Source organism: Parus major, chromosome 3 (genome assembly GCF_001522545.3).
Source record: "Parus major isolate Abel chromosome 3, Parus_major1.1, whole genome shotgun sequence".
NCBI lineage: Eukaryota > Metazoa > Chordata > Aves > Passeriformes > Paridae > Parus > Parus major.
Window position 1 is genome coordinate 10292161 of NC_031770.1, and position 25447 is coordinate 10317607.

General features: G+C 42.4%; 1 protein-coding gene across 1 annotated transcript in view; it reads right to left on the minus strand.

The window, feature by feature from the left end:
• Positions 1-3266: 3266 nt before the first annotated feature.
• Positions 3267-25447, minus strand: part of COMMD1 (copper metabolism domain containing 1) — a 60213-nt gene continuing 38032 nt past the window's right edge. The window contains exon 3 of the mRNA XM_015622225.3: positions 3267-3404. Within this exon, the coding sequence (XP_015477711.1) occupies positions 3297-3404 (108 nt within the window). The 3' untranslated portion in view covers positions 3267-3296. The remainder of the gene's footprint in view (positions 3405-25447) is intronic.

Sequence of the window (25447 nt, forward strand, 5' to 3'; positions counted from 1 at the left end):
CAGCAAAGCAGAGAGCAGCGGGTACTGCTGCAGGAACAAATTCCGAAGCCTAAGGATGAAGGATCGCGGTAGGAGTTGTGTCTCAGCTCCTTCCCTGGCTGCCTCTGAGGACTGGGCAGGAAAGCTTCCCTCATGTGGGACTCCCTCCTTCAGCCCTTCTTCCTGCTGCTTCTCCCTCCCTCTCCCCCTCTGGCCGCGCTGGGCTGCTCGTTCCCTCCCTGTGAAGTGACACCTGCCTGCTTCCCTGAAGGAAGGAGGAGGAGGAAGAGGTGATGGCCCTGGTGCCACACTGCTGGCCTGGCTTAGCACAGGGACACAGGAGCTGGGGCCATGGCAGGAACCACGGTGATCTCCAAAGCTGGATGAGGCCCCAGAGGCCAACAGGGCTGTGCTGGGATATCTGCTCAGCTGAATCCATGCAGGATTCCAGTGGCCATGTGTGGCCCCAGCCACTGGATGAGTTGCCTGGCCATGCATTCAGGATGAGCCTGGTTTACATCTGGGCTTTGGGGGAGGATTTGTGAAATCTCTCCTGAACAGGAGCTTTCATTTGCAATCACCACAGAGATATTTAGCAGGACCACAGACAGCACGTGACATCCCAACAAAAGCTGTGGGTTCTTGTGCCTTTCACTGAAGGAAGCAAAGCAGAGTGGCACTGGAGGCCTTGTCCCCTCCAAGTTCAGCCCGAAGTGGCCAACAGGCTCAGAACACTGTAGGCAGGGGCAGATGGATGGACACACACAGAAACAACCTCAGCAGGAAGGCACGGCCTTGCCAAGGAGCAAACCTGTCCTCGTGTCCCAGCAGCTGGGGATTACAGCATGGGGAAGCACAGCATCCCCTTCCCTGCCACATCAAACTTGGTGAAGTTTGGAACAATTGGGAATTGGAACAATTTTGCTGCCCAGTGACTACCAAGGACTGAGCACTGTGGTCCTCAACATACTCAGTACATTTTTTTTTTTTCCTTTTTCCTTTATTTGTTTTGCACAGTAGTTTAGAAAGATCCACCAAGAAGAAAATGAGGACCATTAAGTATTCAGGGGAGGGAAAATCAGGAAGAGAGAGAAGCATCCACCCATAAAAACATACCCCTTCAGATCTCAACTAAGAAGGTATCCAATTATCTCTTAAATGTTCCCTTAGACTTTTTGCCTCAGCCTCCTTGCCTTGTTAGCCATTCCACATATTTATTATTCCTCGCATGAAATAATACTTCCTGACATCTGTTCCCAGTTTGTTTCTCTTTAATTTCCATTTATAGCACATTTTCCTATCCTCTGACCATGTTAAAATAAAACAATAAGTATGTTTGACACAGTGCAAGTTACTTAAGATCATGATCCTTCCCTGACCTTGATTTTTTTTTTTTTAAAAATATGTCCTAGAACACAGAAAGCACTTGAATGAACTTAGTTGAAAGAGGCAATGGAAAGCTCAGAGAATCACAAAGCACTCATTTCACAGTGGTGCTGCAGCCAGTGACTCAGGGAACAGCACGAGGAGCAGTTTGTGGTTACGGCCCAGTTCCTCTCTGACAAGAATCAACTGAAGGCATTTGGGGAAGCAGAGGGCTCCATGAGATGAGAGGGCAGAACCAGGAGGTTGTAAGAGAACAGGCAGCAGTGGGACAGGCACGGCAAAGGAAATGTTAATTCCCTGAGCAGTGACACAAATTGGCTTGAGGGATGTTTCCCTTTCTGAACAGGCAGATGGGAAAAGGTGCCCTTCCCTTGCTCTGAAGAGATTTCATGTCCAAGTGCAATCTGGCAACTCCACAAGCAATAAATTCTCAAGGAGAAGCGATGAGGAATGCTTTAGTTATGGCACGAGAACATTTAATGTTGTCATCTCTATATTGGTACAAGCCCGCAATATAATTTTAGCTCAGGAGGAGGTTGCTTATGAAGCGAATATAAAATGGCAAGAAGCAACGTGGCCTCCAACCAAACGTGTGTACACACCTTGCAGTCAAGTGACAAAGCAAACCAGGAGCCAGGATTGTCATCAGGCAGCTCTCCTGGAAGGAAAGCCTTCCCTCCTGCTCTGAACGAGTGCTGGCCTGCTCAGGCCCCTCCTGCTGAGCCAGCTCAGTGTGGTGGGACATCCTGCTGCGACAGGCTGGCAAGGTCACAGCCCTGAACGGAAACACACGGAACTGGAAACTCTTCTGGGAGCTTCTGCTAGCGCAGGGGCAGCAGCTGCTCTGCAGTTGGGTGTTCCAGCACAGATCTGGGTGCTGCAACAGCTGGGAGCCATCTGGGCAGTGCAAATCCTCTGCCCCTGACCTACCTCTGGCAGATTTCTTCACTCACACAAGTGTTTTACTGAGAAGTCCTCAGCCTGCCAAGCTGTCAAGGGCGTTTTCTTTTACCCACATTCCGAGCGGAGCGTGTACACACTTAGAAATCTTGGGTTCCATCTGAGGCTTTCTCAGGTCAAACCAAACCATGAAAAAACAGGACTAAGAGCAGCCAAGTTCAGCTGTGCTCTGACAAAGCACTGGCCCCTCAAACACAGCGTGCAGCTCCATGCCAGGAGCATCACTGCAGCCCAGGAGCCAGAAGGTGATGAGGGTGGATGGTCTTTGGGGAAGCAGATCAGAGGTGGCTTTGAAGGCTCACCAGAAAATAGCTGGACAGGATGTGCTCTGTGCATGCTGGACTGCTCCTTTTGGAAAACCAGCACCTCCCATTGCTCCCCTGATTGTCCTTTGTCTCCAGCAGCCAGGCTGGCCAGCCCTTTGGGAACCACTGAATCCTTGGCAGCATGGGGCTCACAGGTACAGAGAGGTGTGTTTGTGCCTCTGCCTGCTGAACTCCCTGCACTTCATCTGCTTTGCTGGGCTTTAGTTCTAAGCACACAGAGCTCACAGAGCTCACAGAGGTGGATTTGTCCTATAAAGTCCGTGGTTTGGAAGCATAAACATGAGTTCCCCTAATCTGCCTGTTTCTTCTGCTCATTTATCCTCTGCCACAGCTGGCCAATTTACCTTTGTTGTTCATCCAGCCCGGCATCCACAGCATCTGGAAGACTCCAGAAGTGACTGAGGGGAAAAAGAGAAAAGCTGTGCTACACTCCAAGGCCTGATTATGCAAAGCTTTGTGGAAACAGTGTTGCTATTGCCTTGGAAAACAGGTTGGGAGGAAGGGATGAGAAAGCTTCACAGTGTGACTCAACCCATTCTAGGGGTTATAATCTGGATTTAACTAGCACCACCTATTTTATGTGCCGGAATAGGAATTATGAAAAGGTACCAAAGGTCATTTTTTTGTAAGTTGCAATCTCTTTATTTAAGTAGTCTGAGTCAGCAAAGTCATACTCTCCTCTATTTCTGACAGTTTCTTCAGCATCTGGCTCACCTTGGCCTCATCAAACTCCAGGCAGAGAAACTCCGATTCCTACAAAAGAAGAGAGAACAATATTTGAGAAAAACAATGACATTTGATCCTTGTGCAGAAAGAAATGTTTGGTGAGGAATTTGACAGCTTAACTCCATTTGGCAATGGACTTTCTTGCATTTTCCTGTCTGATTACAACTATTAATTTGTATCAGTGATAAAAATCCAGGTGGGATCTGCCTGAGGCAGATGTGTTTGCAGGAGACTGCATAAGAAAGTGTGAACAAAAACCTGGAACATTTCTCACATCATTCCTTGATTAGACAGCACTGGAAAAGTCAGATCTCAAGCAAACCATGAGTTGACCCCTGAGGCTTTGAGGAGCACCATGCAGAAGTCAGACCACAGACCCTTGCTGAGTTGACCATTCTCCATGGATATGAGCAGACCTGGACAGCATCAGCCTGTCCTGAGCGACTGCTGCAAACTGGGACTGCAAAGCCAATGCCTCTTCAGCTCCTGCTGAATCTCCCCAGCTTTAGCATCCTTGTTTTTCCAGACCTGACTAGAAAAGTCCAGAGCAGGCCTTCACACAACAGCTACTGCAGGAGGAGCAGCTTTTCTCACCACCCCAAAATAATCCCAGTATTCGTAACACACTTCAAGTCTCGTTTCACAGACAAGATCTGACAAGAGCTCTCTGTAACCTGACCTCTCATTGCTCCACCTGTGTTCCAGCCAGGGCTGGTTTCTGCCCTGACCTTTGGGGAAGGAGTGGCAGTGCCATGCTATGCAGGGACCTGGTCCTCCATGGGATGACCTCCAAGGCCAAGCTCCTGGTGACATCTCAGACTTTCCAGCCACAACTCTGCACCCCAAGTCATGTGAGCCCATCCAAAGATTTAATCAGGCCAGTGCTGCCCATGCAACCTTTGAGATCTGCCAAAGCTGATTTCATGGCTTAACCACACAGGGAATGGGAGTGGACAGGAGGAGATGGAAGCACCTACTTCTGGAGGAGATGCTTTTGTCTGAGCCTAAAGCATAAAGAGAACTTTTTTGGTTTTGTTCCCCTTTTCAGGTTTTGTCAGTCAAAAGGAATGTAAGCTGATCAAAACAAAACTCTTTGATTACACAAAACTCTTTGATTACACAAAGTCACTGCCACTTCACACAAGTGTAAGTGCACTCACAAAACATTCTTTTAGCTATAAAGCAGCTAAAACTCTCCCACGTGGGTTGGACAGTCTGGTTATCCACTTTCATTTGGACCAACCTAAAACCTGACCTAAGAGGGCTGCAAATCAGGCTTCTCAGAACTGAGCTTCAGCTTTATTTAATGCCTTGTTAGTTTATGTCCCCCATGAAAAATGGAACAAAAGAGAAGATGGAGCCGTGAAACAGAGAAATCCTTATTCCTTCCCTAATGTGTCCTCCAGGAGCAGGGCAAATGTGGTATCCCTGTTCATCCTCAGCAGGAAACAAGGCATCCCTTGTGATCCTTCCTACTGCTACAAAATAATTCAGCCCTTGGAGTTAAGCAAAACCAAAACCAGTCGCAGACTCGATGTCCTGGAGCCCGGCACTGCTGGTGCCTGGGCTGGAATCCAGGGTTCAGCTTCAGGCTGGGAAGCTGAGCTCCATGCCCTCAGGAAGGTGTGGGAATGGACACCCATTTCCTGCAGCCGCCTTGGTTTTGTCCCTACACACTTTCCCACCCCTCCTCCCCTTTCACTCCCGAGCCCGGGCTATAAAAAGGAGCTGCAAAACAAAACATCCAAGAAACACAAACTGCCCCCAGCCTTGAATCAGGTTTTCTACGAGCTGCAACAACAGAGTGCTGCAAAAATATTTATATGAGAGACTAAGAGAAGCACGACTTTTTCTGTCTCAGTAACTGTACTTAAAAAACCCATGTATTTTTAGAAAACCAACCCACACAAATTGAAAACTTTAAAAAAAATTATGATTGTTCGCTATTGCATCAGTTCGGCCAACTACTTAAAATGCTTTCTAGCAACTTTGATACACGTTGTATTTTAAAGTTTTAGCCACTACATTGGAATGACAGAAAGAAACACCTCAAAATTCGCAGATCGTTTTATTCATATTCATTTCCCCTTGATTGGGAGGCCTCCTACAACAACATTCAGCATTTCAAAGCCACCAGCCAAGGCGCCAGACCCACTCTTCTCAACTCGATGCGGTGCTTGTAAGATCATTAGCGGTTCTTTGTAAAGGAATTATCCCAGCTTGAATTACCAGGAAAGCGCTCTTCAGACAGTGCAAAAGCATCAGCTTCGGATGCCTGTGTGCGAACACAGCCAGCCAAGTGCTTCTGGACTTGTGCACCCACGCTGCTGCTTCCTGGAGCACTGGGAAGCTTGGAGGGGTTTAGGTCTTGATCCTTTTGGAGCAGGCAGGGAGCCATGTGCTCTGCAGAGCCTGCGAGTCAATGCAATTGCACTGCTATGCAACAGATTTTATTCACTTCTATTATTTTAGGTTTTGCCTTAGAGTAGGGTGTTTTAAAGATTTAGCTTCCCCTTGTATATGTAAAAACCCCAATCTGTATTGTCACCAAAACTTGCCTTCAAAACAGCCTGGTACCTTTCATTGTGATTAAGAACCCGCATTAGTTTTCAGCCTCCCCAGTTTTTTTTGGTCAACAGAGACAAAAAAGAAGTCAGAATTCCAATAAAAGTTATTAACAAAAGTAGGAGAGTTCAGAAGTGCTGCCTTTTTGGACATTTTGGGCTTAGCTCGTATCAGAACATCAGGGCTCTGGTTAAACCAGCGAAGTGTTAGCACAGATGAATATCTGACTGTTCCCATTACCAGCAAATTAGGCTGCAAACACAAAAGCCGGTGGGGGATAAATAAAACAAGAAGCTGGTCCCCAAGACATCGGAGCCAGCACACAGCAAACGTTCCTGGGAATTCACAGCACATCAGCTCCCCCAGCAACACCCACGGCAGAAACAAATGTCATTTTGGTTCCAAGGCATTAATTCAACACAAAAGACAAGATACTCCTTTCAGAATAAATCCAGTGCTGATATTTTTTTTTTGTCCAATTTTGCAAACAAGTGTTAGGAGATTGCTTCTCTGGAGTAAAAGAAAATGGGTGCATGGGCTTAGGTATAATCTGCTGTTGCCAAAAAATCTGGTTTACCTGGTAATGTCAACTTCCCTACTTCCTCCAAGTTCGCCAATTCCATGTAAATTCTATCCTAATAAAATACCTGCAGGGACTACTCTGTAAATATTATCCCAAATGATAAGTGTAATTGTATTTCAGCAGGAAAATCAATCACAATCATAGGATGCTTTGGTTGGAAGGGACCTTAAAGCTTATTGCTGGGCAGGGACACCTTCCACTAGACCAGGCTGCTCCAAGCTTCATCCAACCCAGCTCTGCACATTTCCAGGGATGGGGCATCCACAACTACTCTGTGCAGACTGTGTCTCACCACCCTCACAGTCAAGAATTTCTGCCCAATATTTATCCTAAACCAACTCTCTTTTAGTTTAAAACCATTCCCCTGCACTGTCACTCCATGACTGTGTCCAAAGCCCCTCTCCAGCTCTCTTGGAGCCCCCTTTAGGTACTGGAAGAGGCTCTAAGGACTCTCCAGAGTCTTCTCCATGCTGAACAACCCAAACTGTCTCAGCCTGGCTGAGGTGCTCCAGCCCTGGCATCTTCATTACTCTCCTTGGGATCATTCCAGCAGGTCCATGAGGATTACTGGTCAGTAGTGGTCAGCTATAAACCTCCATCCTCATGGCTCAGCATCACAGCAGGTTTGCCTGAGCCAGCACCTGTTCACAGGCTTGAATGTTACAGAAATGCAGATCTTGATTATAAAAAAAAAAGGAAAAAAAATGGGGTGGGGAGGGGGGAAGGGAAAAATAGAGAAAAAATTCTAAATGCCCTCCCTAATACCAAAAAAGGCAAGAGAAAATAAATTAAACACCCCACCCCCCAAGATCTCAATATAACCAGAAATTCAAAGTGGAAATTAGCCACTTTTTGACAGTGCAAGGACACATTCTCCTTGGAAAAGGCACATTGAGAAGTAATTTTTGCAATAATGCTGCCAAGCTCTATCACAGAAACGTTCACTGCAGACTATTCTTACTCATTACTGTGGGAATTTGGTATTGTGCTGCCCAATGGCAGAAAATAAACCCTGATAAATTCACTCCTGCACAATAAACTTGCTTTTCAAACCTTTCTCTGGGTGGCCTCTCCCTGACACCTCCTGCACACCATTCCCAGGTGACTCTGCAGGGCTGCCTGGGTCAGAGGGACCTGTCCTGTCACCTCTGCAGAACTCTCAGCCATCCCCTCTTCCATGCAAACATCAGCTGCAGGAATGTCACAATACACAACATCCACCTTGCATGAATGATCCAAAAAGAAGAAAAATACTGGATTTTAGCTTCTATTTCTTCCTTTAAAAATCACAGTAATAGGACATTAAACTGGATAGTTCCACTGCATGGATATATTTCACGTTAGATGTTTATGAGAGCAATTTATTTTTGCCACTTTGATTCTTGTCTTAGGAACGTCTGATAAAAGGTAAAAAGAAAATAAAACCACAAAAAGTTACCACAAACCAATGCAGAATGACCAAAGTGTGAGATGCTGCACTGATTCTTCTATCACATTGCATCAATAGTGATCCCACTGCAAATTTCTGGAGTTATTTTTATATTCATTAGTATTCTACAAGGTATACTGGGGCATATGATAATGACAGCAAAAATCTAGATAATTCCACAAAAAAAGCAATGGATTGCAATCCATTGATTTTGTACTCCCACACTTCTGACAATACTAAGTTCATTATTTTTAATTCAATTCAGAGCTATTTTTGCTACATATCTACAATCATGCCCTTCAAAAACTCTAAAGTGCAATTCATTTCTGTAATTATATATTTATATATAATTATATACGTGTAATTATATATTTATATATGTATATTTATATTCATACATATTAAAATAATTAATTCTGTAATACTGTATAAAATAAAGCACAAATATTTGTAACTGAGAGTACCTTTTAATTCTCCATTATTTTTATATTACACAAACCAGGAACCTCTTTAGCAAATTATTGTTACATCTCCTTAAAAAAAAGTTAACTCGATTGCAGATTTTTTAATACTTTTAATGTAACATCAAGCCTGTAATATCACAGATTAAGCAGATTAAGGATTGCAGAAAATGGAACAATTCCAGAGGATAAAAGTAGGTCCCTGATACTGCACAGCAAATGTAATATCATTCTTTTACATTATCGGCCTCCTGAAAATAGTTCACCTCATATTTTATACCCACATGAAAAATGAGCATTTATGGATGCAGCTTGAACCTGCTGCTCCCTGTGCCTTTTGGAGGTGCAGCTTTCTTTTCAAAAAGTGTTGAAGAAAAACAAAGCCAAACCATAATTTAATCAGTATGACTAATTAGAAGGTAGCATATTCTGTAGCTTTTATACATTTCACACTGAAGAGCCAACAAGAATAACATTATTCTTAATACTTAAAAAGAAAGAAAGTCAATACTTTCATGAAAGCCTTTTCCTATATGGCTCTGCTGTTTTCAGACTGGTGATATTAACTTCCATTGGTTTCTGTAAATCTTCCAATTTCTCTCTTTTTGATTTTTTTAAAAAAACACACTGATCCGTTCCTGTTTCTGGTTTTTGACTTTATGCATTCCCCATACCTCACCCCAGGTGCCCTGCCCTGTGTGCTGCCCCTGCAGACTCATCACTCCAGGGGTTTCTTATCCACTGTTCCACTCCAAACCTTCTACCACAGCGTGCAAACGCAGAGGTGGCAATGAACAAAGAGTGGATGTCCAGCACAGCTCTGGGGTCAGTGATCCCTGATTTCTGCTCGCCAGAAAGGGCACTCAGTGCTAATCCTGGTTCCCAGGTGCTGTGAGGACCCTGCTCATCCACGCTGGATAGAAAGGAAAGGTTATAAAAGCCACAGTTCTGCTGGTACCAACACAATGCAGAAAATAGCACCTGTTTATGCTGACAAAATGCAGATTTCATTCTCATTTATGGATGAGTCTTTGCAAGGCTATGCCTGTGACATTTTGTGTGGCCTTACCTGATCGATTGCTGTTTGCTAAGCCTGCTCACCTGGTTCCTCCTACACCCTTTCACATCTCCAGCTGCCTACTCAGGCTACCCCACTAAATCTGCTGCAGTCACAGGAGCTTCACTGAATAGACTTGAAATAGAAAACCCTTTATGGCTCTCCCTCACTGAAGAGTGGTGGATGTTTGACCCTATATAATGCTGGATCTCCACTCTGGAACATGCTCAGTTTAGGCTAAATCCTCTTGGAATTGAGTAGTTGGACAAAAACTCTACCTTGAAGAGTTTGGAGTATTCTGAATTTTTAAGGCAATTATTTTTCATAAGGGCACCAAGAGGCACCTTTCTGACCTTGCAGTAACCTTGAGCTTACTATTTCCAAGGTTTGTTTTTTTTCTCCACAAAAAAAGACCGAAGAAACCCCAACAACCCATTACAGCACTTCCTACTGAAAAGAAAAATTAAAAAAAAAAAAGAGGTATTTAAGGAGAAACCTCCAAAGCATTTTTTTCCCCCATAGTCTTGACTTGGATATGGGCTAAGCAGTTTGTGGAAGGATCCAGCATGGCATAAGAAATAACTGACCACATAAGCTGGTCATAGCTGAAGGCCACTAAATACAGGGTTGGGTAATCCTAGCCAAAAGCACTGCCAGAACTTCTGCCTTCCTGAGATAGGAATGGAATTGAAACAAGGAAACAAAGTGTTGTATTTCATTCCTGGTGCAGGAATGAAAAGTGAAACATCTCTGTATCTGAACTTTCCAAAAAACAGTGCAAAACCACACTCCTCTGACCCCTTCTCTGCCCCTACAGGTACTGTTTTGTCATGGAAAGGACATCAAGAGTTTCCATTTGAATTCCAGCATCTTTGAAAGCACAGCTGAGCTTGAGCTCTTTCAAACCCTAAAACAGTGAGTGTGGAATGTTTAATCTTTAACAGGAGCATTTTTCCTCTGCTGCCTGACTGGCTTGAGGTAAATATGTGGAATGGCATGCCAAATAAATCAATTAACCAGCTTAGGCTAATGACACTGTCTTGGGGACCCTGGTATGCAACTCTGGTTGGGTCTTGAGCCAGCTGCTATTTAAACAAAGGTGTAAACAGAGCTAAAATCATTAACTAAGAAATGCACGAAAATGTTTTAAAAGAAAAAAAAAAAAGACAGTGATACCTGCAAGCTTCACCAAACTGTACACAAAAGCACATAAAGCCAGCATAAAAAAAAAAAAAAAAAAAATTAAATTACCTTTGTATCACTGTGAGATTTGAAACAAAACATGTTTTAAAAAATGAAATTTAAAATAAAAACTATATGTAACTATGTAAGAATATATATATATATAGTTTATAGAGTTATATATTACATGGAGAACTATATAAAAACTATTTAAAAGGTCCATTTCTGGCAGGACATCAGGCTCTCTCACAAGGGTACCAGCGACAAGAAAGCTCCATCATCACTTATTCCAGCCCTGCCTGCTGTGTCAGCTCTTCACTAACAGAGCCTCTCAGTGGAACCACTGCAAGGTGAGGTGCTCTCCTCTCAAAGTCCTCTGCAGGGGACCTGAGAGGGTAAATGCCCTTCCTTCCTTATGATCTGTATTTTGCTACCTTGTTTGACAGCTGTCCCTGTTTTCTTGTGCCGTGTTTTATTTGGTTGGTTTTTTTAAGGCTGCTCATGGAGCTGAAATATCAGTCTACAGCTTTCCCTAGATGTGCTTCATCTCACAATATCTAGGCTAGCCTATGTTTTTTCAATTTTGTAGCACTTAATTGCAGTGTGAAATCAGTCTAAGAAAAAGAGTCCTTACTGATGCATCTCCCACTTTTACACTAAATCCAGCTTTTCTTGTGAGAACCTTCTTTAGATCTGGAATTAATTTTCCTTACGTTTTAATTTACCTATTACCTAACATGGGAATCATTCAGCATGGCAAAAGAATTAAAATCAAACATCACTCATTATCATAACCCCCCCACACTTTCTCAGAATTAAGTTTCAATGACTTTATGTTATTATTTAACATTTTCTCGAATGTTTTGGGAAGTACCCTATCACAGCATCAAACCCTCCCTGCCACTGAGGCATGCTTTTGTAACAGGGTATCACCAAGACCATGCAATTGTTTAACTCCTAAGGACACAAGGAAATTTCTGTGCTTTTAATGTAACTTTTTATTTAATCAAATCAGCGTCAACCACATTTCTCTCTGTTACTGCAATAAACAATACCAGGAAAACAGGAAAGAAATCTGGGAGTAAGAATTACTTTTATACCAAATTAGTCAACACACAAAGTAATCTGCATTTAGAAATAATCCCACAGTTAAAGAATGCACCAAAAACCTGAGCAGAGAATTCCTGACCTTTAGAAGGCTGTGTGACTTGGGATTCTGGCATATTCTGGCTGAGAGTACTACTGGCTTGCAGGCTGAATAATTTGGTTAGCAGCCCCAAAACAGATCACTCTTGCTCCCCCACAGCTCTTTCATGTTTATGTGTTACATAAATGACTCAGGAATCCATTAATGTCCTGCCTAAAAGTATTACACCAAATATAAAAGCTGAGTAGAAATGAATATCCTCTTCCAACCCAAACCATTCTATGGTTCTGTAACCCTAAAACAGTTTATTTTCCATGAGAGTAGACAATGCTGGCTCCTGCTGATGGCAAAGGCCAAAGGATCTTGGTTTTCCACTCTGACCAGTCTTCAGTCAAGGCCATAACTGGTTTTCTCAGAGAAGAGACCAAAGATTAGAATTAGTCTGAAACAGCATTTTGGAGTAAGATGTGTTTAAAATCCTCTTTTCTGCTCCTTTCTGAACACTGCACATTTGCCCTGTGGCCTGAAAGGCACCTGGATTGCCTGAAACAAGAGCACGTGAGGGGTAAGTGGGTCCTGGTTCTGAAATGCTTCAACACCTAGAGCTGAACTAAAAGTACAAAGGTGTTTAATTTGGTTGCTGCAAGTTTTGCAAGTAGTGAGTAAAGCCCATGCAAATCCTCTCCTGATTTATGTCCCTTAATGGCAACTGGTAACGCCCTCAAAAAGCCTCATTTCAAAAAGCCTCTATATTCTTCACCTAAGCTCTGAGATCAGCATGACCCAGCTACAGCAAATACGTTTCGTGCCCACAAAATGGCATTTTTCAGAAATAATTTTTGAAGGGCAGCTGTTTGAGCCTTTCTCTCCTGGCTGTGTTCACAGCAAGCAGCAATGCCAGGCATCCATTTGCTCCAGGGCATTTTACCATTGGAGAAGGGAGAACACAAAAGGCTGGCACAACAGACAGGCACACACACCACCAGCAGCATCCCCATCTCCTCCCAGAAAACCTCCTCTGTCCCTGGCACACTGATCCCACACATCTGGAATTACAAGCAAATACACCTTTAAATGGACAGTGAAAAGCCACTGGCATTTGGGCAGAACTGCTCATCTAAAAATACATAAACGGGGTACCAAAAGCTTGAAAATGAATGCCTGCAGTCCAGCATGCAATCAGCTGGGCTTTCCTTCTTAAAATACTTAACAAGACAAAAGAGTCAGACCAAATTTTATTTTTGCTGCTTTTATGGCATTTATCCATAACCTTTCTGATGATCTAAAAATAGAACTTACCAGGACAAAAGAATCTACTCAGAGTTATGTGGCCACTGCAAACACATCTCCTCAGTGGGACCAAAATAACTATATTTGTTTCTTTTCTGCAATTTGAGTGTGTGAACTTACAAGGGGGGAGGAAGTGATACTGTGGGGGGGAAAAAAAAAGCTGGTTTAAATAATTTTTGGTGTTTTTTCCTCATTACTTTTAGAATGCAAACTGCTGTCTTTCAATTCACCATGAGAAACCTCCCACAGAAAAGGGGGCAGCCATGTGTTCAGAGTCCAGCCTGGTTTACAGCCCCTCCAACACTGCTGCTCTTGCTGTTCCAAAGCCTGGGGACAGGCATCACACTCGGATTTATCAGCAAAACAGCAGCTCCTGCTCAGTGTGGTGCAAAGTCCGCTGAAGATACTGAGAATCTCTGCATTGACCTCAGTGACCTTCTGATCAAATGCACAGAAATATCAGCATTATGTGCCAGCAGGGAGACACCAGAGGAATAATAGCTCTCTTCTGAAAATAAAGGAAAAGCTCCAGATTTGCATTTTTCTTTGCCTTTTGTTGTTTTTTTTTTTTTTTTTTTTTAAACCACAAACTATGTCCTTGGTAATATTTGCTGCATAATACGTAACTCCTTTTTCTTTTTTTCAGCCTCTTTTCTTGTGTAAGGCGAAAAGCAAAGGCTCACAGTGAAAGCTGGAGGTGCAACCCTGAAGAGATGAGTGTGGGAGGACATTTCTGCCTGAGCAGAATCCCACTGAAGCCAAGGGACTGCCCGCTCTGCCCACACAATTCTCCCTGCCTCAGTTAAAATTACAACTTTGTTTTATTCAATCTGTGTTTTCACAATTCATTCTAGAAATCAGTGTGAGCAACAGAATATCAGCTCTGCACTACAGTCAACAACACACCTGGATTAATCTGCTTAAAGGTCTCAGATCTCCTGATCTCAGGACAGATCAGGACATCCATTCTCAATATGATCCCCAAACCAGCTTGGCCACAAGGATTCTTTTAAGGTTGGAACCTCATAGTCCTCTTGACAGGCATCTGAACTGTATCTTTTTCCAGAAAGATAAAAGGTTTGAAGAGAAGTTATCTAATTTTGGTTGACCTCCCTTTCTCAAGGGTAAGTGGTACTGAAGTAGAAATCATTTCCATAACTGAATTGCAGAGTAGTCATTTAACAATTAATAAGCAATCCGCTCAGCATATGAAAACTGAATAGGAAAATAAACACATGAGAATCAGAGACACCTCTGCACAAAGAAAGGCTTCAGCTCTTCCACATCAGATATTTAATTGGTTTTCTCTTTCTTTTTCTCATCGTGAACAAGGGGAGAAGGCAATGAAATATAAAAGAACTTAACCACTTCTCCTGAGGAAAATGGAGATGATGTGAATGGCTCATTTAGCTTTCTGTGTCTTTGAAGGAGAGGAGAAGTCTCTTATTTTTTTTTTATTCCTCATAACAGCAACTTGTCTTTTTCAGCCTGCACCCATAGTTTGGACACCAGCCTTTAGCAGAGTGGGCATGTGTCTCACCTGTGGTAAATCTGCAATGCCACAGCTTATTTCTCCTGCATCAGGGAAATGTCAGACTTGTGACTGGCTCCCCTTGGCAGATGTAAGGTCACTGCTCTTGCTGTAGGACTGTGAGAAATAGAATGTATTTCACCTGCTCCCCATTCCTGGGATAAAGATGTCCTCCTGGGAGACCAACCTAAGCACCAAGGACTTTGTTTCGTGGACCTCATGCTGGCCTGGCACACAGTGACCAGGAGAGCACAGGGACACCACTGCCTGCCTTCCCACTGCAGCTCTTGAGTGGGAGAAGTCACGTAGCAGCTCCCAGATGAATGAAAACTGAATGCTGCTGTGATTTCAGGAAGGGAGATGAGATGGAGAACAGCATTACACAACTCAAAGCCATCCCTCCTTAAGAAGCAGGGAAAGGGAAGATGATGTGCAATGCCAAATGATGTTGCCTGGTTTTAAACAGCTGTCCTGAAGTGGAACTACAATAAAATCTGTGGGTGGACCTGTGTCCCTAAAATACACGTGCTTTTTCTCTTTTCAAGCATCAAAACACTGCACAGGGTTTTTAGTCCTGGCAAGCCTAGGGGTTTGTACTGATGGCTGTTCTTTCTGCTGCCCTCTTGACCAAAAGGTGCTAACAAAGGCAGGACCAATGTGTAGCATTGTGATAAAAATAACTGGTTTTGGTTTAAATACCTTGCTTTTCAAACCCTCTGCCTCCTGGGACTCTAAGCCCTTAACTGTGAAAGGTTTGTGAGGTAGTGGGAACTGTATAGAAAGATTTGGATTATTTTGACTATTTGGATTATTTTGGCTAGTAGGAAAAGAGGGGCCTGCATATATAAAGGCAAAAATGCCAGTGAGAACAGGGCATGTCTGCCTGCCTTCCCTGCCTGCCTGCAGGATTTTCATGTCTCTCCTAACCCTTAGGTTAATGCCTATTACATCTTTCCATGTCTATTACATCTTTCTCTAAGATTAGGAGACAGGAGTTAGCACATAATTTTGCAGCAGCAATAAATAATTCCATTTTCAAGGTTTATTTCCTCCCATTCTTTAAGCTTGCTTTTGTCTGACCCCCTGCTGAATGCCGAACAGGGATTTTCACTGACCAGCCAACACTTGCACCCCTGGATTTCCCTTCCTTCTCGAGCCTTTACAACACACATGGAGCAGAGCTTTCTCCAAAGCATCATTTCATCTCCCTTCTGCAGATTTTTTTTTTTTTTTTAAAAAATCATACATTATTTAGCAAAACTGGGTTCAAGTCATGTCAGCTGCTGTCTGTATCCATCAGAGAACTGTTGGGATAAACTTCCCAGAGCCTGCCAAGGCATCTGCAGGGAGAGCAGAGCCCAGGATACTGTGCAGGCACAACACCCACAGGACCTGCCTGCTCCATGCCTGAGGCAAAGCCACAAGTAGAGTTTCACTGTCAGAAGGCCAAAGCTGCTCAGAAATTGAAAACCAAGTTTGATAAACAACTAAAAGGTTCTAGAAAAAATGGTGGCGTGCTGGGTTTCTTAATTCAATCTGCTCTGCTCTAGGCTTCATAATAAAATGTGCCTGTTATAAATGTGCCTTAATTTCCTTGGAAGAAAGGATTATCCTGAGATAAAGAGTGCTGGGAAGCAGCTTTACCTTTAGAATGGCCTTTCATCCCACAAGCCCAATTAACATTTCTGGAAATGAGTAGTAGACATGTAAAGATATTTCTAAAATATCAGCCTGAGTTATAAAAAAGGTACTGGTACTATGGAGCTCCTGAAATAACCAGGGAGAGAATTTGGAATTTCTGACCTCCTTTAACTGGATCCCCAATAAACAAGATCCTGAAGAGAACTCAGCATTACCATTTACTGGGTTTGTGCTACTTCAGCATGCAGCCACTTAACAAAGGACTGTAATTAAATGCTGATAAAATATTTTAACTTGACATTACAGACCTCAGCTTCTCATTTCAAACCAATGCAGTGGCAGTGTTTGGTTGCGGTTTGGGATTTTTGTAGTTGTGTGAGAGCAGAGCAGGGGAGGCACCATCAGCATCTCTGTACCAAAAAAGCAACAAAAAAAGAGTAACCTTCAAAACAAAAACTTCCACTTTTTACAAAAGCCAGGCAGCCACACAAATAAATCAAATACATCTTTGGCATCCTATAAAACAGAACGACACACCCTGGCTGAAAAACATCTCAGAGGTGCTTTCCAGAAGGAACACTGAATCTACTCTGATCCTGTGCTACTGCAAAGGGATTAATGCAGTTTTGGGGCTGAATTTTAAACAATAAAATAAGGACAGACAACATCAGATTTGGATTTTTGTTTTTTAACCTCACTGTGTTTTTCCTATCGCACGATTTTCCCAAGAGCTGATCCAGGGGGAGTGCAGTCACAGACCTTGGGCTGGAAAGAGTCAGTGCTCAATCCACAGCAGCAACTTCAGAGATGCACCTGCAGTTCAGACAGACATCACTTGCCCTCACAAGAAAAAACAAGTAGGGATGAGAACGGAGCTGCCTGTGAACCACTTGAGAGGAGTCATGAGGGATTTCCCTTGCTGGAAACCTCTCCCAGGGGTTATCCCAGGTGGATAACGCACTCCCCTCCCTCCACTGGCCTCCCACGCTGATCTTTGAGAACGTGTCTGATGACATTTCCATCACAAAATCTCCAAGAAAGCCAAAGTCTTCCAGAACAGGGGACTAATTTTAGTGCTCCCACTGCAGATGAGCCTCAAAAACATGAAGTGGTCCTTGCATTGCATCTCTGTGGAGGAGTTAAGGAGGAGGCAAGAGGGTCATTAGCCATATCAAAAAAACCATCCCCAGACAATAGTCTTCCTCTGGACCAGATCTCTAATGCATCCCCTCTTTTCTTGCTAGTTTTGGTTGCCTTGGATTCCAAAATGGTCATGAATAGAAAATGATAAGGAAATACATCTCCACTCACTCCCACCTCACATTACACTTCCTTTGTGAGCAAAATTACCAGGACTTTTTCAAAGTGTGGAAAAGCGTATTTTTAACTGCTACTAAAGACACGGTGAGTCATTAATGATCTCAGTGCCAGGAGACCATGCTTTGTGAAATCACTACTGCTCATTATTTCAAGAAAACAATTAGTCAAAATGAAAAATGAAGCTCTAGGGCTTCCAGGAATTGGATACTGTGCTTTGGATCATTCATGAACAGGATGAAGACAGCAACAGCTATCCGGACCATGCCCTCACCCCTTTAAAATGAGTATGATAACTTGAGATAATCTCATCCTTAAGGGACAATAAAACTAGAGATCCCCTTCAGGAGCTGTGGATGGGGAGGATGGTGGATAGAAATGCTGAAAAATTGTTCTTATTTACTGACCTGGCTGCATGAAACTCTAAGCTACCTACTTGTTATTTTTAAACAAAGGTCTTAAGCATGTGAAAACAATAGCCTGGGAGGGATACTCATGCTGGAAATAAGTTCAAATAACAAAACCCACAGTGGTTAGAGTTAGGATTAGACCTTCAAAAGACAATGCATTGAATAGAGACTGTATTACCAGAAACAGAACATTTGAAACCATTTTCTTTTCATTAAAAAATGAATCACCATACTTTCCTCCAGCTAACACCCATTTATCTAACTACAATGAGGGGCTGGCATTTGATGTTTTATTTGATGTCTACAGATTCACCCACCGGAACGTAACCACTGCAGGAGCAAAAGGAGCCTGGCACCCAGGTCTGAAGCACAAGCAGCACTGTGTAAAGTTCTTTAGTCTCAGAATAGCCACATCCATATGGACAGATGCACTCAGCTCAATGAGATTTATTGCTATTAGATAAAATGGCCAGAAAAGCAGCTTTCCTAATTTTTTTTGTCTTAGGTAAAAGCTCTAATCACTGTCTTCTTAGTTTTCAGCTATGAAGGGCAAAACAGAGTTGTTGGGTTGTTTTTCTCCCTTAAAAAAAACCCCAAACAACCCCTCCAAAACACAAACCTGTATTTTTGCTTTGGAGCCACCTGTGTGTGAAACAGCCTAAGTGTCCTTACACTTACAGCAAAATATTTCAGGCTTCACAACTCCAAAAAGATGATCCCATGCTACAGGCACTGTCCCAAGGCTATATTAAATAGAAGGGGGCTCAATCCCAGCACGTGCTACAGTCATTTTGAGTCACGTCTCTCTCTCCTTAATTCTGCTGTTCATTTTTTTGGCCCATTATCCATGGGGTTGAGCATCCCAAAGTGTGCAGCAACACACCACTACCCCCCAAATGCAAACCTGGGGCACTTAGTAACAGCAGTATTTAACAAGTGGTGTCTCACAGGTACTGGTGGATGTGCTGCTCAATATTTACAGCTCAGCTAAAAGCAGCTTTGAAAAGGCCATTTTTCAGCCACACGTACAAGTGTTAATGATTAATGTGCTTTTGCAGGAAGTGGGAAAGAGCAACAGATGTAGCAAAAAGAAAACAATAGTAGGAAAAAGGTTGTTGGGGAAAAATACAGTGTAGAAGTCAAAGAATGGAGGAATCCATCCTTGGAGTTACCAAATGTAGCATCTCACAGTAAATGAAAGAGATACAGTTTCATTTTGGGGAGAAGACAACTTGACATCAGTACAAATGCTTTCATAGGTCACACAACAGGCCAGCACTCTTTAAAGTGAATACTGAGATGTTTCTTGCTGAAGGAGAAGAAACCCTTCAAAACCTTTACAACAGCCATAATAACCCAACACACACCAAAGACTTCTGGCTGAAGAAATCAAAATTAGCACGTATTTTCTTCTCTTTCCTTTTAGCAAACAATCAGGTATGACAAGGCACATAACTGAGCACTCTGAGATTTGCTTCCTGTGAAGGACAGCACAGCTTAGGATGGGAAAGAAAAATTTGAAGCAGCCTTTAAAAAAAATCTGTCTAAGAAATACACTTCAATACTTTAGCATGACTTTGAAGGTTTGTTATCAGAAAAAGCTTGAAACACAATCAGACCTTCCAGGAGTTTGGCTCCCCATGGTAAAACCCCATGTCTGGCTGGGGAGCAGAGGGCTCCTTCTGGATGGCCCTTCCTGGGAAAGGACCACCAGAAAGCTGCCACCTCTGACTGCATGAGGAGAGCCATGGCAATGAATTACTCTGCTCGAGATCCTTCTCACACACTTATTGGAAGCTTGCTCTTCCTCAGCCCAACAAGTTGTTTAAATCACCCTGTCATGTGGCTGAAGTGCTCAGGAAAAGCAGAGTCAGGAAGGCTGTACAAAGCACCCCACTCATATGAGGAGAGCAGTAAGACAATCATATATTTAAAATATCTAGTCAAGGACTGGGTTTATTACCAGAATTTTTTGTTCTGCAGTATCTGTATGGTCTGCACAAGAAAGCAAACATCCCCAATTCAATAATGTGAATCCTGTTGCAGCAAGGAAGTTCTTGCAAAGCTTTTCCTTTAATGCCTGAGCCAGGCTGGTTATCTGAAAGACATACCAGTTCACAGGGCAAGCGACCATGCTGAGAGCTTCAAAACCTGAAATTCAGTAATCCATCAGTAGTCATTAGTCTCCCATTTAGTCTCTAATGCCCTTACTGTTCTGTTCATGGATTACCCAGTTCTGCTTTAAAAATTGCAGAGATGACATAAGACTCCTGTTATACAAAGCTGTATCACATTCAGCATGGGAACAGTTTGTGTAAGGCTGCAAACTTGTTGCATAAGCTTTACAGAGAACCAGGCTGTATGTGGATTTTATCTTGCTCAATGTGTCTAGTCTATAATCTAGTTTCCAAAAATATCATTATAGCTCCTTCTTGAAAGAAAAAAGACCCTGAAAAGGTTTGAGATGAAATGATGCTACCTATGAATGTTTATATTGGTGATGCTCTAATGTTTGCATAAATGCTCGTGTGACACTTGCTTTCTATCCTTCTAAGTTAGCTTTACATGAATTCTAGATGTATTTACCTTCTATTAATGACAGTACCCATAAATCCAGACTGTTTTTTCCTTTGAAACAAAAAAAGGATTTTAAAGAAGCAGTGAAGAATCTCACAAACCAATTGCCTCTCACACAAATCAATTGCCTCTGTCAGAAGACAACAACTGTACTTGTTTTTAAGAAAATGTACTTGTTTTTAAGTGAGCAAGAGATCAATACAAGCAGGCAACTCACAGCCACACTCAAGCTTGGATGAGATTTCAGAGCTGCAAGATAGTCTTCGTATCCTAGAACTCACAGGAAGGTGAAGGGATGTGAAAGACACAAGATTGTGACCAAAGAATCTTTCAGATCCTCAAATTCACAGAAAAAAACCCTGCATTTGAGACTTGCCACCTTACAAACAGAAATCTTGGCAGCAAGCACTCCTACCTATCCCTCCCCCCACCCAAAATAAGGAAAAAGCCAGTGTCTTTTGAAGACCTTTGAAGCTCCCTGTGTCAGGAGAGGGCTGATCATTAATGACCAGAAGAAATGCCAGGCAGAACTAAAAACAATGGGACTGGCTCCCATCTGCAGCTCCAGACATTATTCCAGAAGCCTGAAGGAATTTCTCATCTGAATTTCAATTTTTTGTTTTTTAAAGGGATGCCATCCAGGCATCCATCAAGAACTGAGGAAAGCTCTCGTGTGACAAAGGTTTTTCTCCTGGTTTTCAGTTTTCTACAGTGTGTGCTTTTGAAACCAGAGCTTTAATCAGAGTTCCTTCCATGTCTATCAAAGGCTAAAGTACAATCCAAACCTGAGACTGCAAACTTCTGCTATTACATCCAGCAACCCTGATTAATTCAAGGCTTGAATATTCTCAGTAGAGCAAGGGTGAGTGTAATGCCCTGTGCTGATATTGAAGTGTGGTGCTCAGCTGAATGTTATTCCCATTTGAAGGTTTCATTAGCAATAATTACTTGTTTTTCTTAAGCCTTTACTTGCACATCTTGGAAAATCTAATGTGGACAGAGCAAAGCACTCAATACCCTAATCAATACAGCACTCAGTGTGCTAACTTTTGAAAGGCTGGTAGTAAATTTACCCATGAAGTATCATCTGGGAATCTCAGTGCATGAGTTAAGAAGTGCACAGTGAAAGAGAAGAGAATCTCCTGGTTTCATCTGAGGAGAGCACTTGGGCTGCATCCCACTCGCCCCTCCTGGTCCCAGCCAAGGACTTCATCCCTCTGCACATAAGAAATTAGCTTAGGATCACCAGAGAGCTTCAGCATTTGCCTTTTATAGCTTTGTTTATTGATACCTCTTAAGAAGTTTGTCCCAAAAAAATGTAGGAAATGGAGATCTGTGGAGTCTGCTAATGAAAGGTTTAATTGAGGCTGATGCTGCATCTGGGTTGGGTTTATTTGTTTATGCTTTTGAACACTGATGAGCTCATCAGCAAGGTATGTAAAACAATCCATATTCTGTAACATGAAAAGCAAAGAACTACCAAACCTACTGGCTCCTGACAGAGCTCCAGTGCAAAGGAGTACAGCAGCCTCGGGAAAAGAAAGCCAGAAGATGGTTATTCAGCTCTTCAAGTATGTGAAAGTGCAGGATGTATTACAGCCAGCAGTTCTCCAGATTCAACCTGAACTCCTGGTCCTGGATTATCAACTGTCGACACTCTCCCCAAGGTACAGGATTACAAATATTCCCTCTGAAGCTTGTCATTAGGCATTCCAAATAAACTCCAGAACAACCTTGAACCTGAGGATATTTTAAGTAACAGATGCCTGTGAAAAATACAAAGTGAACGAAGGAAAAGACCATGACCTTCAATGAGGCTTTTCCTTAAAACCATCCTTTCTTGAACAATCTGTTTTACTCCCAAGTGTTTCTAACACTAGTTAAATAAGATTTAAAAAGTTAGTAAAAACTGATGGTTTATTCACACCAAACATGTCACAAAAACTGTTGTTATAGGTGTTTTTTCTAAGAAATTAGGAAGGAAGCAGAGATGGCTTTAATTAAAACAATGTAAAATGGACTGTAAGTGGTTACTCACATATGGTTTAAGTACTCATGGGAGGAGTGGGAAGACAGCTGGATAAATATTGAACACTAACAGTTTCTCCCTCCTTTAGGACAAAGAGTACCCACTTTTAGCTATTTCTAAGAACAAGTATTATTTGAAGAATTAGCAATTATTTCTGAAGCAAAGCTTAGTCATCAACTAAGAACAAAATACCAGAGTATTTTTCTATATATGCAGTGAATTTCAGATTTCCTGAAGAACGGTAATAATTAAATCTTTTTGTATTTTATGAGGTTTAGCACTAAAATAACAAACAGTATTCCTAGAAATAGGCACTTAAATTTGGAATAAAACACAAATTCATTAAAATCCCCTCTTAGAAAATGAAGCTTAGCAGTTCAGGAATGGGTGATGAACATCTCACAGAGGTAACTTGATAGCAGCATCTGTCTGTGCAATAAACTGGTCTCTTAAATCAAAGGACTGTTGGTGCATAAGTAACTTTATGAGGGAAAAGCAAACATTATTGCTAATAAAACCCTCGCCACACAACTGATGTGTATTGTCCAAAAAACAAAGTCCAAACCAATTATGTTTATTTGAACAGCCGCTGATGTAAACCTTCCACCCTCAGCAGTGAACATGCCTAGGGCTGGGTTCATACTCTGAGCATGGCTTCAGGTCACAAAGAGTCCCTCTAGAGCTTTCTTTTAAAGGTGATCTGGATATACTGTGACTGAGGATCCACAGGGTATTCTGACACAGGGATGTGTCACGGGTGGCTACCACGACAGCTGCCAGAGCTCTGGTGCCAAAGGATGGCAGGCAACGTCTTGGGAAAACAAGCCCTGTCCCTGGGAAAACATATCCTGCCCCAAAACCTGTCCAAGGAGCCATTTGTAAACAGTCAGGCATCAGCATATTGATAGTTAATGTCCTCCATCGGATCCCAGCCCAGCCCAGCAGCAAAGCCGTGACAATCCAAGTGCTGACCAGCTGGGCACACTCGCCAAGACTTGGCACCCAGCACTTCACCAGACAAAAACGCTTTTCTTGGGAGATGTGACTTTATAATCAGGCACTGCCAACAAGGACTGTGATTCAGTGCCCAGAAAACAACAGAAGATTTGATCCTTCCCACATGAACACGCCAAACAGCCATCTGAAGAAATAAAGCGTAAGGCAAGCTAAGCTTTAGCCATGTTTTTTCATGGAGAAAAGCCTAAAGGTGCTAAATTGAAACACTGATAATAAAGGAAATGTTGTGCTGCTTCCTCTTTGTGAGGTGTCTCCCCCACTACTCGTTTCACCAGGAACTGAGCAAGCCAACATGAAATAAGCTGAATTTTGTAGGGATACATCTCTGCTAGAATGAGGAGAGACTCCTCTGACCCCCATGTGCCACAGCACAAGGCAAAAGGACTTCTCCTCCCTGCACTCATCCCTGCAAAACATCACTTTGCAGAGATAATTCATAAATGATTTAAGCCTGGTGTGGAACTCACCTCATGCAGGCACAAATGCTACAATAAATTCTGTCCCCTTGTGTGCACAGGGGACAGAAGGCAGAATATCATGATAGAAATAGCCCTGTCTCCATCATTGTTTACTGTTTTTCTTTCATTTTCATTTCAAATACACTTTAGAGATAAGCATAAAAGACTCTCCTTTTTTTTTCCTTTCCAGGTCAAATACAATGAACTTGTCCTGAAAGAATGTAACCTTTCTCCAGAAACATTACAGAAACAAAGTTTTCCGCATGCTGAGAAGAACAGAAACAAAACTATAACTTTAAAATCCAGCTGCTGCGGGCTGATCTCTCCTGTTTCTCCTATTCCAAAGCCAAACACTTTGCTCATCCTCTCCAGGCTGCACCCATCAGCTACAGCCCAGCACTTCAACACCATCTTCTGCTCCTTTTTTTTTTTTCTTTTGTCCATGTCAATACATGAAACATTATGATAACACAGACAGCTGATAACATCAAAATGTGAGGATTTGGGAAGTCTTTTTAATTTGGTATCAGCCATAATGATGGATTTGGCCAGACAGCTCCTTCCACAGAAAGCCACACAATGAAATACAGAGGTTTTCCTTTATCCATGAATTACATGTAATTTCAAAGACAAGTATTTACAAATTTCCTAAGAAGCAAAGGCACACAACTCTTTTGCTGGTTTACAAGTACAACATATATCCTTGTAAAGGAATATTAAAAATATTATCAATAAAAAAATTGACTAAAATTTCCCTCTTTTTGACCTATGTATTTCCTGTTACATTTTCTTTGGGCAGTTTCTGAATTCTGAGTATCAGCAGGGCTGCTTCCTGGCATGAAACTCCCTCACCCAAGGAGTGCACAGGATAAACAGGGAAAGCAGGCTAAGTTAAGCTAGAAGTTCAAGACAGAGGCCAGCAGGCGTTCCTGTGGATTTATCTCTAGTGAAAAAAACATAGATAGTGCTGGCTGCTTCCTGCTCAGATGGAAAGGAATTCATGTTGCCACTGCAGGTGATGCTTCAATGTCAAATAAATGGTTGGTTTTTAGAACACACTGACATCTTCCAATGAAAAGATAAAACAACCTGGATTTAATTCTGTCTGTCTTCACAGCCATGCTGTCAAATCCAGTCCCTCCTGCTCCAAACATCACACAGTCAGCAACTGGATACATAACAGTTTCCTACAGTTTTGTAGGATAGAATGTCCAAGTAATTTTATTAACCCTTTGATAAATCTTGCATACTGTAATGGGTATTCACTGCAAAAATACTGACATGATATTAAATTTAAATTATTCCATATTTTTAAGATATAAAGATATACTTGATAAAGGCTAATGAATGCAAAACAGTCTCAGGCAAAAAAACAA